Here is a 15,937-nt window from a genome sequence, read left to right on the forward strand (position 1 = left end):
CTGCATTTGTTATTTCAGGAAATGAAGGATATGACAGACTGCAGAGTTCATTTTTAGCTTCTTTATTTCAAAGTCCCAGCATTCAGGGAGAAATGGGAAGAATTTCTGTGCAGAAACAAATTTAGAAAACTGTGTAACAGGGGGGGTCTAACAGTGGGGTCTGGGTGAAAAGATGGTCCCTGACAAAAGAGTAGCTTTTCCTGGGCCTCTTGCTGGAGTTGTCAGTTGGGTCTCTAGGTCAGAGAGCAAAGAATGGCTCTGGTCTTTTTCCAGGCTGAGGCACCAAGGAGGTATCATAACCCTCAGAGAAATGGAGCTCTGTATGCTGTGTGCTGTGTATGGCTTTTTTTTTTTTTTTTTGTACTGAGAACCGGACTCACGACCTTGCATTTCCAGGCAAGCACTGTGCTGCTGAGCTATTTCCCCAGGCCGTGCTGTGTATGGCTAAACTAGGGCCCAACTAACCTAAGACCTAAGAATTTCCTGGGCCTGACATAGCCTGGGGAAAACAGAAAAAATGTAACACCTGAAAGGTGACAGAAAGGGTTCAGGAAGAGGCTACTCAGGAAGCAGCAACCTTTGAGAGCTGATGACAAAAAAACACATAAAACGAGGACATCTGTGGGTGCCAGTGTGACTGGCTGACCACATCAGACCACCCCTCTCCTCCCAGGCACTGGTACCTAGACAGGAAGTGCCTCTGAGTTCAAACATAATCTCAAAGAAAATGCAGGGAATTGTGAAGTGCTTGTCATTGAGTTTCTGCCACTCTGGCTGGATGAGTGAAACAGAAACTCAAAGTGAGTTAAAGTTCAGGTTCTACTTCCTACATATCAGAAATGACAACCAGGAGACTGGGTGTGATGGTGCATGCCTGCGATCCTAGCACTCGGGAAGTTGGTGCAGGAGGATCACTGTGAGTTCCAGGCCAGCCTGGGCTACAGAGTGAGTTTAAGGTCAGCCTGAACTACATGGTATGATCCTGTCTCAAAACACCACAAAGAAAAAAGGAAGAAGGAGAAGAAGGAGAAGAAGGAGAAGGAGAAGAAGGAGAAGAAGGAGAAGAAGGAGAAGGAGAAGAAGAAAGAGAGAAAGAGAAAGAGAAAGAGAAAGAGAAAGAAAGAGAAAGAAAGAGAAAGAAAGAGAAAGAAAGAGAAAGAAAGAGAAAGAAAGAGAAAGAAAGAGAAAGAAAGAAAGAAAGAAAGAAAGAAAGAAAGAAAGAAAGAAAGAAAGAAAGAAAGAAAGAAAAAGAAAGGAAAATTGCAACCAGGAGCTGGGGCTATAGATCATGGGCAGGGCCAGGGTGGTGGGGGCAGATAGAGAGAATGATAATCAGCTACACTCCTTGCCTATAATGTACCATCTGTCCCAGCCCTCATTTCTCTACTTCACTTGCTTCTCTCCCTTCTCTGACAGTCACAGTGGTACTGTGGTCCATGCTAAACCCCTAAGCATTCCCCTCCTCAGGACTTTGGTTCTGGCAGTTTCCTTTGCTTCTCCACTGGCTCTTGTAGTTCAGGCTGGGCTTGGACTCACTATGTAGCCCAGGTTGGCTTCGAACTCTTGGCAATTCTTCTACCTCAGCCTCCCGCCTCAGCCTCCTGAGTGCTGGGATCACAAGTGTGCGCCACCACATCCAGATTCCCCTGGCTCTTTAAATAGCAGGCTGCTTAATTTTAAATTTCACTTCCTCAGACTACTTTCTATAAGTACTGCGCACTAACCAATTGCACCACTGGAGCTTCTCAGACCACTTTCTAAAAACTGAAACCACTTCTGTTATTCTCTCAGAGGACCCTTTTTGTTTCCTTCACAGCATCTGTAAAATTTTTACTGGGGTTGGGGATTTAGCTCAGTGGCATAGCATCAAGCGCAAGGTCATGAGTTCGATTCCTGGTACCGGAAAAACAAACAAACAAACAAAAAATTTTTACTTTGTTGGTTTATTATCTGTCCCCCGCAATAGACTGCAGACACCTGAGGACAAGCCTTTGTCCTCAGTGGTACACAACTGGCAAATGAACCCGGGGCCTTTGGACTGAGTTAAATCCCTAGCTTTACTAACTTACTTGGTGATTTACTTATTACTTATTTATTGGTTTTTTAAGACAGGGTCTCATTCTGCAATTTAGACTGGCCTTGAACTCACTACATAGCCCAGGCTGGCCTCAAATTTGCAGTCCTCTTGCCTCAGCCTCCTAAATGCAGGGATCGCAGGTGTGCGCCACCACCACATCCAGCTTATAGTTTTAAAATTTTCAATCAGAGCCTTGCTAAATTGCTCAGCCTGGGCTCAAACTTGTGATCCTTCCCTCTCAGCCTCCCAGAATATTATGTACCACTGTGCCTGGCTCTTGTCCATCTTGATATTCCTTCAGTTGTCACCAGTGTGCCTGAGACACACTTAATGCTTTGAAACAACTGACCAGCAGCCGTCAGGAGTTCCTGACTTCCTACAGGATGGCGGGCACTGAGCACTGCAGGCTTCAGCCTGGGTCTTGAAAGCCTTCGCCACAATCCAGGACTACAAAAGACCCATGTTCTTAGGGCTTGCAGTCAGCTTTGCTCTCAGCCAGGAGTTGGCAAAAGTGTGTCTAGCAGGGCCTTGTTACCCTTCTTTCCCAAGGATAGATGGCCTTGCAAAGTCTGGCAGAAGACACTTAAGGAACATGTCCTTATGCTGCGACTTCCCTGGCTGGTCCCGATGAATCTGGAGAAGATCCCAGTGTGTCATCTAAGACTCAGAGGAGACCTCTGCCCTATTCCTAGGCCAAATCCCCAGCAGGAGCCCTCTTCAAGTCTAGAAATATATGCAAACACATGGGAAAGGTCTGTGAGGAGGTTTCTATAGGTGCTTCTGCAGCTCATCCTCTCTGTCCCCGCTTGCTGAAGGTCTGTGAAGCTCCCTCCCTTGTGGACCTGCCCCTTGTTTCTTTTACCTGTGCTCACCTCGTGTCTTCACTGCTTTCTTGTTGCTGAGACACAATACCTGATACCTGCAACTCTGAGGTTTGTTTTGGCTCAGTTTGTAGAGGTTTCAGTCTGTAGTCAGCTGCTCCAAGGCAAGGCGTGTGGCAGAGGACAAAGAGCTCATGGCGTGGCGGTGGTGGTGACGCAGAGAGGGATGGGGGAGGGAAAGAGAGGCCCTTCTAGGCCACACCCCCAGTGACCCACCACTTCTCACCAGACCCCACCTCCTAACAGCCAGCCAGCCCTAAGCCCCCATAATCCAGCCACCTTCCCAAAGTCCCGCCACCTATGACGGTATGAACCTTGGGGGGACATTTTATTTTCGTGAGGGGGCATTCTAGATATAAATCATAACACTTTGTGAAATTGGTTCCCTTAAGTCACAGGGGCTTGGAAATGCAGAGAGGTGGTTTTCTCCCTGCTGGGGCCCTCTGTTCCCTCCTGAAGGCGAAGAGTTGAGAGGCTCCCAGGATTTCCAGTCATCACAGTGTGCACAGGAGTCATGGTGGGTGGGTGTTCCTAAAGCAGACTCCTGGGCCCCACATTCTGGTTGAAGTCTGGAGTCAGACGGAGTCAGGAAAGTTCATTTCTCTCCCCTCCCCTCTTCTTTTTTTTTTTTTTTTTTTTTTTTTTTTTTCCGGTACTGGGAATCGAACTCATGACCTTGCGTTTGCCAGGCAGGCGCTGTGCTGCTGAGCTAAATCCCCAGCCCCCTTCTTTTCTTTTTGAAAGTCCATTTTCTACACACATCTCAAATGCTTCTGATGAGGTAGTCCAAGGACAACACTGCCACAAAAACTAAGCTAGGCCACAAACGCAGTGACTTGATTGTTAGTGTCAAATGAACACTCTTTTCTCAATTCTCAAGAAATTGGAGTGCCTTAAGGTTTGAGTTCCTGCGTCATTCAGAACTCAGGCACAGCAGCATGGAAGCTGAGTTTCACCTTGGTCCTTCCTGAGCACCTCCCTCCCTGCCTTACTATAAGCTCCTCTCCAGATGAGTTCAGTCCTTATTCAACAACACATGCTCTGCAGAAGGCCCTAGCACTGGCAGGTGCTCTGGGCCTATCTGACAAACTTTCTGGTTCCACAGGACACAGCGACTGTCACTAGTTATCTGTGGCGGGTTTAGAATGCATGTTGGGCAAACACCACGAAGATTTGGGTTCTAACCCTGAGCGCCAGAACACTCAGAATCTACAGCTGATTTCTTGCTGTTGGCTAAACTCCCATACCCAAGGGGAGCACCAGGAATATTCCAGCCTCTCTGCTTCAGGAAACAGCAATGAGATTAACTACCTCTTTAACAGGTATCTGAATAGAAATATACTTTCCACCTGACCCCACTAAAATATTCTCTGACTACAGTTCTCTGTCTTTCCTCTTTAGAGTCATCTGTGAAATTTAAAATAGTCTTAGTGTAGTAGGGTGTGGTGGTACTCGCCTATAATCCCAGCACTCTGGTAGACTGAGGCAGGAGGATCACAAGTTTGAGCCCAGCTTAGGCAATTTAGCAACTTAGTGAGACCCTGTCCAAAAATTAAAAATATATAAATAAATGGTAATATACCTTAGGACAAAGGATCTGGGTTCAAGTGCCAGTATTAAAAAAAAAAAGTAAAAAAAAAAAAAAAAAATGTCAGCCAGGCATGGTGGCATACATCTGTAATCCCGGCACTCAGGAGGCTGAGGCACGAGGATCATTAAGAGTTTGAGATCAGCCTGGGCTCCAAAGTGAGCTCAAGGCCAGCCTGAACTGCACAGTGAGACCCTGTCTCAAAAAAGACAAAAAAAAAAAAAAAAGTCCCAGTGCTTGGGCTATACTCTACACCAATTAAATCTGAATCTGAGCTGGTGTGTGTGTGTGTGTGTGTGTGTGTGTGTGTGTGTGTGTGTGTGTGTGTGTGTGTGTGTGTGTGTGTGTGTGTGTGTGTATGTGTGTGTGTGATTCCAACATGTAGCCCAGTTAGAGAACAAACATGAGCCCTCCTACACAAGACCAATGGGAAGCCTAGCACCCAGAAGGGAAAGCACAAGGCATGGACTTGTTTGTACTCAAGTTTGGTTTTATGAGAAAATCAACCCAATTACGAGAGAAATGGGAAGTTAGGGGTGACTCAGGCCAAGCACATTTAATAACCCTTACTGGGAGAGAGCTGAAAACTACCTAACAAATTTCCTAAATCAGTAAATCATATTTGGGTACAAATGATACAAAAGGAGGACTGTCACCTACCCCAAAGTCACAGGCAGACAGACAGGGTTCTGGGCCCCATGGCGAGTCCGGGAGGCGGAACCCTGTGAAAGACAGCTGTAGCAAGTGATGTCTGTCCAATAGCAGGGCCTAGGCTGGGAGGGGTAGCAGGAGTTGGCCCAGAACACAGGAGGAACCTGAGTTGGTGCCACAACTTGCTGAGGCACCAGCCTCACTTATACTTTTTGGTAGGAAACTCCTGCCGGCCTTGGCCCTTGCTGCCAAAGTTTCGCACTCGGTGGATGATCTGCAACTGCTGCTCAATGGTGGCGGTGATGTTCACATCATCTGGGATGTGGACATATCGGACATTTCGTCCTGTTACAAAGAGGTCATCCAGTTCAACCTGATGCCCCCAACGGTCTGTGTAGGTAACCTTAGCCAGGCGGATGTTCATGAAAGCATCGACGTTGTCAATACGTCCGTGGGCCACACTCTCATCCCGTAGGTCCACAGTGGTCACCTGCCCCTGAAGGCCCTGCAACAGGATGATCAGGCTGTTCTCAGAGATGGTTCGCTCCTTCACTGAGTGGCTCACTGCCATTCTTCTACACAGGCTGGCTGCTCGCTGTGGGCAGAAACACACAGATGGGAGCTATAGCAGGCTGCGGGCTGCGCTGCAGAATCATCCTCACCAGCTTCTCAAAATCCCCAGCACTGGCCTTCCCAAGCCTGACCACCTCCCATTTTTGCCTGTGGATACAGGTTTCATATATACGTCTCATAGTATTCTCAGGTCACTTTGTAAGCCAAGGATTACTTACAGCCTTTATAGAAGGGGAAAATATGGCAAGGACAGGCCAAATCATTCTTACAACTTGCCCAAGGTCACATAACTGCTAAATGGAGGTGGTAGGATTCAAATCCATAAGTGTCTAACCTTGAATCTCACACCAGTGGTTCTGAGCCCATTAGAATAACCTCATGAGGTGAGGTTATTTATTTATTTATTTTTTTGTCTTTTTGAGACAGGGTCTTGGCTATGCAGTTTAGGCTGGCCTTGAGCTCACTTTGTAGCCCAGGCTGGTCTCCAACTTGCAACAATCCTCCTGCCTCAGCCTCCCAAGTACTGGGATTATAGGTATGTGCTACCATGCCTGGCTGAGGTGGTTTTTTTCTTTCTTCTTTTTTTGAGACACCCCTGTCTCAAAAAAAGAAAGAACCAAAAAGTGTAAGTGAGGCTGGTGCCTCAGCAAGTTGTGGCACCAACTGAGGTTCCTCCTGTGTTCTGGGCCAACTCCTGCTACCCCTCCCAGCCTAGGCCCTGGTATTGGACAGACATCACTTGCTATAGCGGTCTTTCACAGGGTTCCACCTCCCGGACTCGCCATGGGGCCCAGAACCCTGTCTGTCTGCCTGTGACCTTGGGATAGATATGTATTCCAGGCTGGCCTCCAACTGCAGCAATCCTCTTGCCTCAGCCTACCCTTCCCCAGCGCTGGGATTACAGACATGTGCCACCACCCCTGGCCAACCTGGGGAATTTTTACTTGACCTCCACTCCTCTGAGATTCTGATTTATTTGGTTAGGGCGGTAAGGCCAGATTATCCTAAATTTAAGAGCTCCACAAGTAATTCTAATGTGCTGACAACCTTGAGAATCACTGCCCTAAAGTAGTTTACATCCTTGCTACTCAAAATATGCTCTGTGGGCTGGGATCCCCAGGGAAACTGTTAGAAATACAAAAGCTTGGTGGTGCACATCTGAAATCCCAGCACTCCAGAGGCTAAGGTAGGAGGATCACAGTGAGTTGGAAACCAGTCTGGGCTACATAATCAGTTCAAGGCCAGCTGCAATACAAAGTGAAACCTTGTCTCAAGAAAAAACAATCAATCTTGGGTCTCTCTCCAGACCTACTGAAACAGAACCTGATCCCTTCATGAATTAGATGCATGTTAAAATTTGGAAATCAGGGGGATGTGGTGGTACATGCCTATAATCCCAGCACCCTAGGAGGATGAGACAGGAGGATAAAAAATTTGAGTAAAGCCTGGGCAACTTAACCATTTAGTAAGATCCAGTTTCAAAAAATAAAAATGACGGGGGGCGGGGGGAGCGGGAGAAGAAGCAAAAAGAATTAAGACCTGCCATGTACATGTGCCAACTCCCCATGATGAATGTAATCATTATGTACTAAAACATGTGCTAATAAAAATAAAAAAATTATTTCTTAATTAAAAAAATTTTTTTTGCCACTTTTTCAGATAGGTCTTGCTGTGCAGTTCAGGCTGGCCTTGAGCTCACTTTGTAGCCCAGGCTGCTCTCGAAATCGCAACAATTCTCCTGCCTCAGCCTCCCGAGTGCTGGGATTACAAGTGTGCACCACGATGGCTGGCTAAAAATAAAATTTTTTAAAAAGGTCAACCTTTTTGGAGAGAAAATAAGTAAAACTGAGGGTATAGCTCAGTGTGAAGACCCTGAGTTCAACCCTCAATTCTGCACAACAAAAATAAAAATTCCAAATGTTAGTATTCATTAGAGTCACCTAGAGGGCTTGTTAGATCGCAGATTGCTGAGCCCCACTCCCAGTTCCTGACTCAGAGGGTCTGAGCTGGAGCCCAGGAATATGCAAAGGACACAAGTCACCAGATGAAGCTAATGTTGTTGCCAAGGAGCCCACACTGCGAGTGGCCTACACCACACAACTGCTATGAAAGTAAAAATTTAGATAACTGGAAAAAGGTAGTATACACAATACAGTACACAGATTTTGAAGGTAGAGAACTGAAAACCTCGGTTGGAATCCCCAGTCCACATCTAACTCTGCAGGACAGTGACTTAGTCTCCGAAACTGTTTCATTTGTTAAACTATAGGCTAAAGAAGGACCACCAGAAGCTCTCCACAGCAAGGCCACTTTCCGTTGCTTTCAACATGCCTTGATCCTTGATTCAAAGAACTGTCTCATCTGTATCTTATTTTCAGGCCCTGAGTCAAAGGTGGTGGTACTTTCTCTCAAGTCCGCATTCAGAAACCCGCCAAGGCCCTGCGCGGTGGCATTAAGCGTGGCACCGCTGTGGGGGGTTGGGAGCTGGCCCTAGGGAGGGCCTAAGGACCCCCGCCCCTAGCTTTACGCGTGAGAATGATCCAGCAAAAGTTTGGGGCCGCGCTGTGACTGCAAAGCGCAGGCACTGGACCTCGAGACAGGCCCGGGCTCTGGGACAGGTTCTGCCACTTCCTAGCAGGGAGAGAACTTGAGCCAGTCAGTGGGTCCTTGGCGCGTAGAGACCCACCGGTGAGATGGGGATACAGAGGCCCCTCTGCGCGCGGAGCAGCGGGAATGCGTGTAGGGGGAGGAGCCAATCTGCAAATGGGGGAGATGCCTCTCGGGCTCCCTGTACTCTGCCGACCCGGACCCACCACGCCTGATTCCTTCTCTTCTCGCGCCCGCGTTTCCACCGAAGCCCGCGAGCGCCTAGCTGTGTTGCCTTGCGCCGCCTCCACCTCGCAGAGAAGCCATGGCAACGCCGACCGCGGCAGAACGTAGCACTGAACGCGTCCGAGCGCCGGGCCGCGTCCTCACGGGAGCTGGCCACAGACTACAACTCCCAGGAAGCTTCGCGCCAAGCGCACGCAGAGCGTCAGACACGCGGTAGCGTTATTCCCGGTCGCGTCGCGGACTACAACCTCCAGGAAGCCCCCAGCTCACCTCGGCGCATGCTCATTGAGGGATCAACCGGAACAGAGGACTTTTCCAGGCTCCGGGGTGTAGACCCTCTACCAGGAGCTGGTGGTTGTCTGAACTGATGGCGCCGCGGGGTGAGAGAGAAAAACCAGGAAAATAGGATAAACGTTCTTCAGCTGATTAAAATAGTGTGATGTCATAGTGACTGGGAAAGCTTTTATTGGAAGATCAGGATGTCTTGAGGAGGTTACATGTGAGCTGAGGTGAATGACATGTAACTAGGCCAGAATTAGGAGAGCAGTTACAGTTAGAGGGCACTGTTTATTTGAAGGAGCTTGTGGAAATAACCTTGACAGTGGGACAAACGGAAAGGCTACTGAGGCTGGGAGAACAGTGTATCAAAGATGTCCCAAAGCCGGGTGTGGTGGCGCACGCCTGTAATCCCAGCTCTCGGGAGGCAGAGGCAGGAGGATCTTTGCAAGTTCGAGATCAGCCGGACCTACAAAGTGAGCTCAAGGCCAGCCTGAACTGCATAGCGAGACCCTGTCTCAAAAAGACCAAAAAAAAAAAAAAAAAAAAAAAAAAAAAAAAGAAAAGGTGCCCCAGAGAAAGGACTTCCGGCTATTAGGACTTTGTAAGCCAGAGTGAGAAAGCTTGGATTTTGTGGTTAGAAGGGCAGGAACATAGGTTTAAATCTGTCCTTTGATGACTATCACTGAAGGCAAATTAATTTTCGTCTCTGCCTCAGTTTGTCATCTAATAGCAGGAGTGCAGTGACAGACTGTCAAAGGAGAGCATCTCTCTCCTCCTCCCTCCCTCTTTCCCCACCTTTCTTCTTTCTTCTGACACTGGGGATTGAGTGTCTACCACATGCGAGGCAAGCACTGTACCACTGAGCTACATCCCCAGCCTTTATTTATTTACTTATTTATTTTTATTTTAAAAAATTAGGCATGGTGGCACACACCTGTAATCCCAGCACTCTGTGAGGCTCAGGTAGAAGGAATGAAACTTTCAGCCCAGCCTGGGCAATTTAGTGACTTAGCAAGACCCTGTCTGAAAAAAATAAAAAATGGTTAAGGATGTAGTTCAGTCTGAAGTCCTTCGGTTAGCAAAATAAAAACAGGGTAATCTGAGGCATGAGGAAAGGTGACTAGAATTAAGGAAAGTGAAGTTATTTCGTGATCTGTATGTGCCTAATCAAACTTCTCTTTATTGGGTGCATGTTCAGAAAACGGCAGCGTTAGTGTGCTCTGAGGGTGTTTTTGGCCCTCTGACATCAAAATGGCACCCATCAGACACTTGCACAGGCCCAAGTCAAGGTTTCAACTGGTTCAAGTTAACTCCAACTTTCCGAAAGACAATTTAGGCAATTCTTGTCATCAGGACCATGTGTCAGAGGTGTTACTGTAGCAGTTAATGGGAGTATACTGCTTAGCTATGTGACCTCTAAAGCTGATGATAAACAAATGAAGCTAGAGGTTCTCTCAGGTTTTCCTGGTTTCAGTCTATCTCCATGTTGTCTTCTGTATCATTGCTGAATCCCATATCTATGTTTCTAGCCCAGACTTGTACAAATCTCCTTTTACTAAGTATCTGTTGCTTATTCCCCTGTCTTACTGATACTTGAAATTCAACATGTCTATAAGACATATTCATCAAGTCCCTCCCAAAGCAGCTGTCCCTCTGAATTTTCTCGTGTCTGTCGCTGCTACCACCATTTTCAACTACCTAAAGTTGGGTACCTTGAGTAACCTTGACAACTTTCTATCATTTCTGTTTTTTAAATCATTTCTTTTGCAGCACTAGGGACTGAATACAGGGCCTTTGCACTGAGCTACATCCCCAGAACATTTTAAAATTTGTTTTATTTTGAGGTAGTCTTGCTGAGTCTAAATTGCCGAGGGTGGGATCAAACTTGCAATCCTCCTGCCTCAGCTGCCCAAAGTGCTGGGATTATAGGTGTGCTCCACCATGCCCAGCTTCTTATTCCAACTCTTTCCATCCTATTCAAGAACCTTTTGTCATGGGCAGGTGTGGTAGCGCACAGATCCAGCTGGATCTTAGGTTTTCTAGCCAAACTCTCCACTCAGTGTATCATGAAGTATGGCCTGGGAACCATTTGTCTCAACATGATCTGAAATGCTGGTTAGATCACATTCTAGACATTAAGGCTCTGAAGTGGAGCCCAGGAATTTGCACATCTAACAGTGCACACTAAAATCTGAAACTTTCTCTGGTAAGACTCAGCCACTCAGCAGTCTTCAGATAAGCCTACACTCCTCTGCCTTTGCTGTCCTGCACCATCTGCCTTGGCTTCTCCCTTGTTTATCCTTGGATGTTAAATCCAGTCTCTCCTGGGAAACCCAGGTTGATTACCACGTCTCTCGGAAGTTAGTGGTCACTGCAGGTGGAGTGATGTCTAATTCCTAGAGCAAATTGCTTACATTTCTCTTTGTTTGCACGTTGCATGCAGATTCACCATAGTTTTATTTTTTGTTGTTGCTTTTTGAGACAGGGTCTTGCTATGTAGTCCAGGCTGGCCTTGAACTCAATATCTAGTCTAGGCTGACCTCAAACTCACAGTGATCCTCCTGCCTCAATCTCCCGAGTGCTGGGATTACAGGTGTGCGCCCCCATGCCTGGCCAGATTAGCTATAATTTTTATGTAAACCTTACCCTCTTTACTAGTCTCTTAGCGTTGGGACAGGAACAAGACTTTAGGAGGCTCAAATGCTTCACACCATAAACCACAGTTGCATGAAGAACACTAGTTTTATAAGTGTGAGACAGGAGTAGGAATCTAAATGGACAGTGGGAATGGAAGGGAGGAATAAATATGAAAGACCTTGAAAAGTGCCAATCTGAATTCTTAGAAGGTGATGCCATCTAGAATGTGGGTGGAAGGTGGATGCTGGGTATCCAGAGGAGTGGGTTAGGGACTTGCCACGGGCCTCTCTGGGTGTGGCAGAGCTCGTGTGGGTTGCTGAGGAGAAAGGCTCAGGACATATTCCTTACATGTGTGTGAACTTCAGTGGGAGATGAGGTTCTGCTTCCCACAGCAGGTGATTTAAAGGCAAGATAGATACTGTCTTTGAACTGTGTGAGCTATAGTATGGGCTTATGACCTACACTCAGCCATTATCATCTTTAAATCCAGAGCAAGTGACACAAGCCAGCAGGGTCTCTTGGCTCTGTCCTAGTAACTGTGTAACTGGGTGCATTATTCTCAGTGCCAGGACCTTTCTCCACCTCTTACCCTTCCTTGTTCCTTTCTGAGGGTCTCTAGTCTTCCAGAAAAATCTTCAAGTTGCCTGAAGCCCTGCCAGGAAATTTTTTCCCCTCCTTCTCAGCATGGGATGTGAGCCCAGGGTTTCGCACTTGCTGCTAGGCAAGTAATGGCTCTACCATGAGCTACACCCCAGCCTGTTTTATTTGTTTGTTTTTAAAGACAGGTTTTAGGTGTGGTAGTGCATGCTTGTAATCTCAGCAGTTGGAGGCTGAAGCAGGAGGACTACCATGAATTTGAGGCCAGCCTGGGGTACACAGTGAGACCCTGTCTCAAACAAACAAATGAACAAAGACAAAAACGGGAACATGGGTGTGTAATCCCAGGACTCGGGAGACTAAGGTAGGAGGATCAGTGTGAATTTGAGGCCTCAAATACATAGTGAGACCCTGTCTCAAAAAAACAAAGAATAAAACAGAACAAAACAACAAACACAAAAAAGACAAGATCTTGCTAAATTGCCCAGTTGGGTCTGGAACTTGCACTGTGCCTCAGCTTCCTGAGTAGCTGGGATTATAGGTGCTGTATATGGCAGGGCACTCAGCTCCCTTTCTATTCAAAGGGCTGAGTTGGTTTCTTTTTGTTCTTTTTCTTTCTCTCTCCTTTCTCTCCTCTCTCCCTCCTCTCCTGTCTCTCTTTTTCTCCTTCCTCTCTCTCTTTCTTTCTTTCCTGGGAATTAAGCCCAGGATCTTCACACTGAGTGACATCTCAGCCCTTCTTTTCTTTTTCATATATATATATATGAATAAAATTTTACTCCCCCCCGCCCCGTACCAGGAATCAAACTCGTGACCTCATGCTTGCCAAGCAGGTGCTGTGCCACTGAGCTAAATCCCCAGCCCCTATAAATAAAATTTGAAAAGTTATACATATATGTATATATACATCTAAAATTTTATCACATCTTTGCAGTACATGCAGTTTACAGTCATTTTGAGGAGTATATGTACGTAATACAGCTTGTTTCCTTTTCTTAATCCTCTTCCCTCCCCACTTCTCTTTTTTATTTTGAGACAGGGTCTGTCACTAAGTTGTCCAGGCTGGCCTCAAACTCCTGGGCTCTAGTGATCTTCTTGCCTCAGCCTTTTAAGTTTGGGGATTACAGGTATACACCACCACATTTGGCTTCTTCATGCATTTTCAAAGTAAAGTAAATATATTAAATGAAAGTGATTTCAAGTTGAATGTGGTGGCAGATGCCTGTAATCCCAGCATTTGGGAGGCTGAGGCAGGAGGATGTTGCAAGTTTGAGACCAGCCTGGGCTACAAAGTGAGCTCAAAGCCAGCCTGAACTGCATAATGAGACCCTGTCTCAAAAAGACAACCCCCCCAACAAAAAACAACAACAACAAAAAACAAAACAAACAAAAAAAGATGAAAAAAAAATGACTTCAGTTTTAGACTCTGGAAGTGTGAAGTGATGAAGGACATCAGGTGAATTAGCCTGCAGCACAGAGGTCAGAGTTTAAGGTCACAGCTGTGGGCAGAAATGATGCAAAACAATCTGCAGAAGAAGGCGAACTAAGCACCCAGGGTGTGTTGAACCCTGGGATCAGCACCGGGGCCAGGATCAGGAATGGGGGTGTGTGTGTTAGGATAAGGACTAGAAAACAGGCCAGGAGTGAAATATGTGGTAGGGAGTGCTAAGGCAATCAGCTAATCCAAAATAATTTCCAAGGGCCCTGGGAGTGTGTCTTGGCAGTCTTACTTAAAAAAAAGCGGAGTTTTCATCTGAGAGTTTACCCCACATCATGTCTCAAGCTGTGCCAGGAAGAGTCAGCCATGGAGTGGCTGCCTTACTCCAGCTCTTTCCAGTTGCTCCTCTTGCTGCCGCTGTCCAGGAGTTTAGCTGCTCAGAAGTTATCCAAGGAACAAGTTATTTAAAAGGAGTAAGACAGGTAAAGGTTAGACTCCTTTTCAGACTTTTTTTCTTTCTTGAGACAGAAAAATTCCCCAAGCTGGCCTAGAATTCACTGTTCTACCTCAAGGTTCCAGGCAGCTGGACTTACAGACACATGCCACCATGCCCAGATGTTTTTAGACTTTCAGGCTTTAACATCTGAAATTATAAACTGGGCATGGTGGTAGACACCTATAATCCCAGCACTTAGGAGACTGAGGCAGGAGGATTGCCAAGAGTTTGAGGTCAGCTTGAACTATATAGTGAGACCCTGTCTCAAAAAGCAAAAGCAAAAAACTAACCAATCAAACAAACACACAAAAAGATTTGAGGTCATGCTAAATCTATGTATGTTGTAAAAATTTGCGTTTGTTTCTAATGGTTTCCTGTGGCTGAACAGTGTGGCTATAATTATACTGCATGTAAATCACAGTGACAAAGTTGATGATTAGGAAGACACGTGACTGAGGGGATCTGACCCGGTGTGGAGCTGGGTACCTCTGGAATTACCATGCTAAAATCTGTTTCTCTCCTGGGATTTGCATCTAAGGAAAAAGTGACCTTTACCTTTGAAGTTGTTAGATGCTTATGTGGACTACATGGGATGACTTTCCTCTTTTTTTTTTTGAGACAGGGTCTCACTGTGCAGTTTAGGCTGGGCTTGAGCTGACTTTGTAGCCCAGGCTGGTCTTGAATTCACAGCAATCCTCCTGCCTCAGCCTCCCAAGTGCTGGGATTATAGGCATACGCCACCACGCGTGGCTCTTTCTTTTTTTGGGACAGGGCCTCACTATGTAGTTCAGACTGGCCTTGAACTCACTTTGTAGCTAGGCTGGCCTCCGACTTGAGGCAATCCTCCTGCCTCAGCCTCCCAAATGCTGAGATTACAGGCCTGTGCCACCATACCCAGCTGACGTTCCTCTTAGAATTAAAGGATCAATTAATTTCTTTTTTTTTTCCTGCCTCCGTCACTCTTGATTTTTATTACTGCTTTCTTCTAGGAGCCATTAAACTCCTTTGACCTTTTCAGAGCTTTGTCTCACATAACTCCTGACCCTCTAACAGCAGCAGCTTGCAACTTGCTTGAAAAGAGGTCATAGTCACAGTAGAGCCAAAGGACAGGAGCTGCTCTCCAGAGCATAGGGTGTGGCAAGTGCTCTCTTGGGTCCCGCCTGGGGCAGGGCCTGTACTTGAACCTCTCTGGGGCCAGCTGGGCCGGAGTCACTGAACTGAGTCTTCTCATGGCTCAGGAGACTGAGGCTTGGTGAGGACAACTGGCCCAAGATGACACGGTGAATTTAGGGCAGGGATGGGACAGGGCAGAGTGTCCCGATCCTGACCACAGGCACTCCCCCTGAAGGGTACTGGGCATTGTTGTATGAGACCCTTGTACTCTTGGCCTGATTTTAAATAGGCACTGATGTATTGTTAGTGCTTAGCCCACACTTTGGGTGGAGGAATCCCTACTTTGTTTTGTGTTGCTGGGAACTGGAACCGGGGCCTTGCACATGCTCAGCAGGCGCCCTGCCCGAGCTCACTCTGCAGTCCCTTGTCTTTGCTCCTTTCGTGTGCATGTGTTGCTTCTTCCTGCCTCCCGGGCATTCTCTGGATGCTTTCAGCCACCATATATATAAACCTGTTTTTCTCAATATTGTGCAAGACTCAAGACACGAAACTCCATGCTTACCTCATCACCGAGATCTGTATCTTGTTTATTTCCCCAGAGGACAGTCACATTGGAAGTCACCAGCATCGCGCCGGGACAGGTGGAGGCAGGAGGCTGCTGCTCCCAGGCACCTGGCGGCCCATTGTCCAGGTTCAGGCAGGGAAGCTCATGATTGTGACAGCATGCAGGGAGCCAGCCTCGGGCAGCACAGAACCTTTCCCTTCCCCTGTCCCC

At 46.9% G+C, this 15,937-nt stretch overlaps 1 protein-coding gene across 4 annotated transcripts; it reads right to left on the reverse strand.

Moving 5' to 3' along the window:
- Positions 1–5,015: 5,015 nt before the first annotated feature.
- Lsm10 (LSM10, U7 small nuclear RNA associated) lies at positions 5,016–9,863 on the reverse strand. Of its 4 annotated transcripts, XM_005395192.2 has the most exons (3): positions 9,816–9,863; positions 8,873–8,966; positions 5,016–5,792 (listed from the first exon to the last, which is right to left on the reverse strand). In XM_005395192.2, exon 3 carries the CDS (start codon positions 5,766–5,768, stop codon positions 5,397–5,399), a length of 372 nt encoding a protein of 123 aa, XP_005395249.1. In that variant the 5' UTR covers positions 5,769–5,792; positions 8,873–8,966; positions 9,816–9,863; the 3' UTR covers positions 5,016–5,396. The 4 variants fall into 4 exon arrangements, with proteins under 4 accessions (XP_005395249.1, XP_013375026.1, XP_005395248.1 ...); XM_013519572.1 differs by lacking the exon at positions 9,816–9,863 and having other exon boundaries at positions 8,873–9,263; XM_005395191.2 differs by lacking the exons at positions 8,873–8,966; positions 9,816–9,863 and adding an exon at positions 8,457–8,834.
- Between the last annotated feature and the right edge of the window lie 6,074 nt (positions 9,864–15,937).

The sequence above is a fragment of the Chinchilla lanigera genome, unplaced genomic scaffold (assembly GCF_000276665.1).
Source record: "Chinchilla lanigera isolate Chin_1 unplaced genomic scaffold, ChiLan1.0 scaffold00051, whole genome shotgun sequence".
Lineage (NCBI taxonomy): Eukaryota > Metazoa > Chordata > Mammalia > Rodentia > Chinchillidae > Chinchilla > Chinchilla lanigera.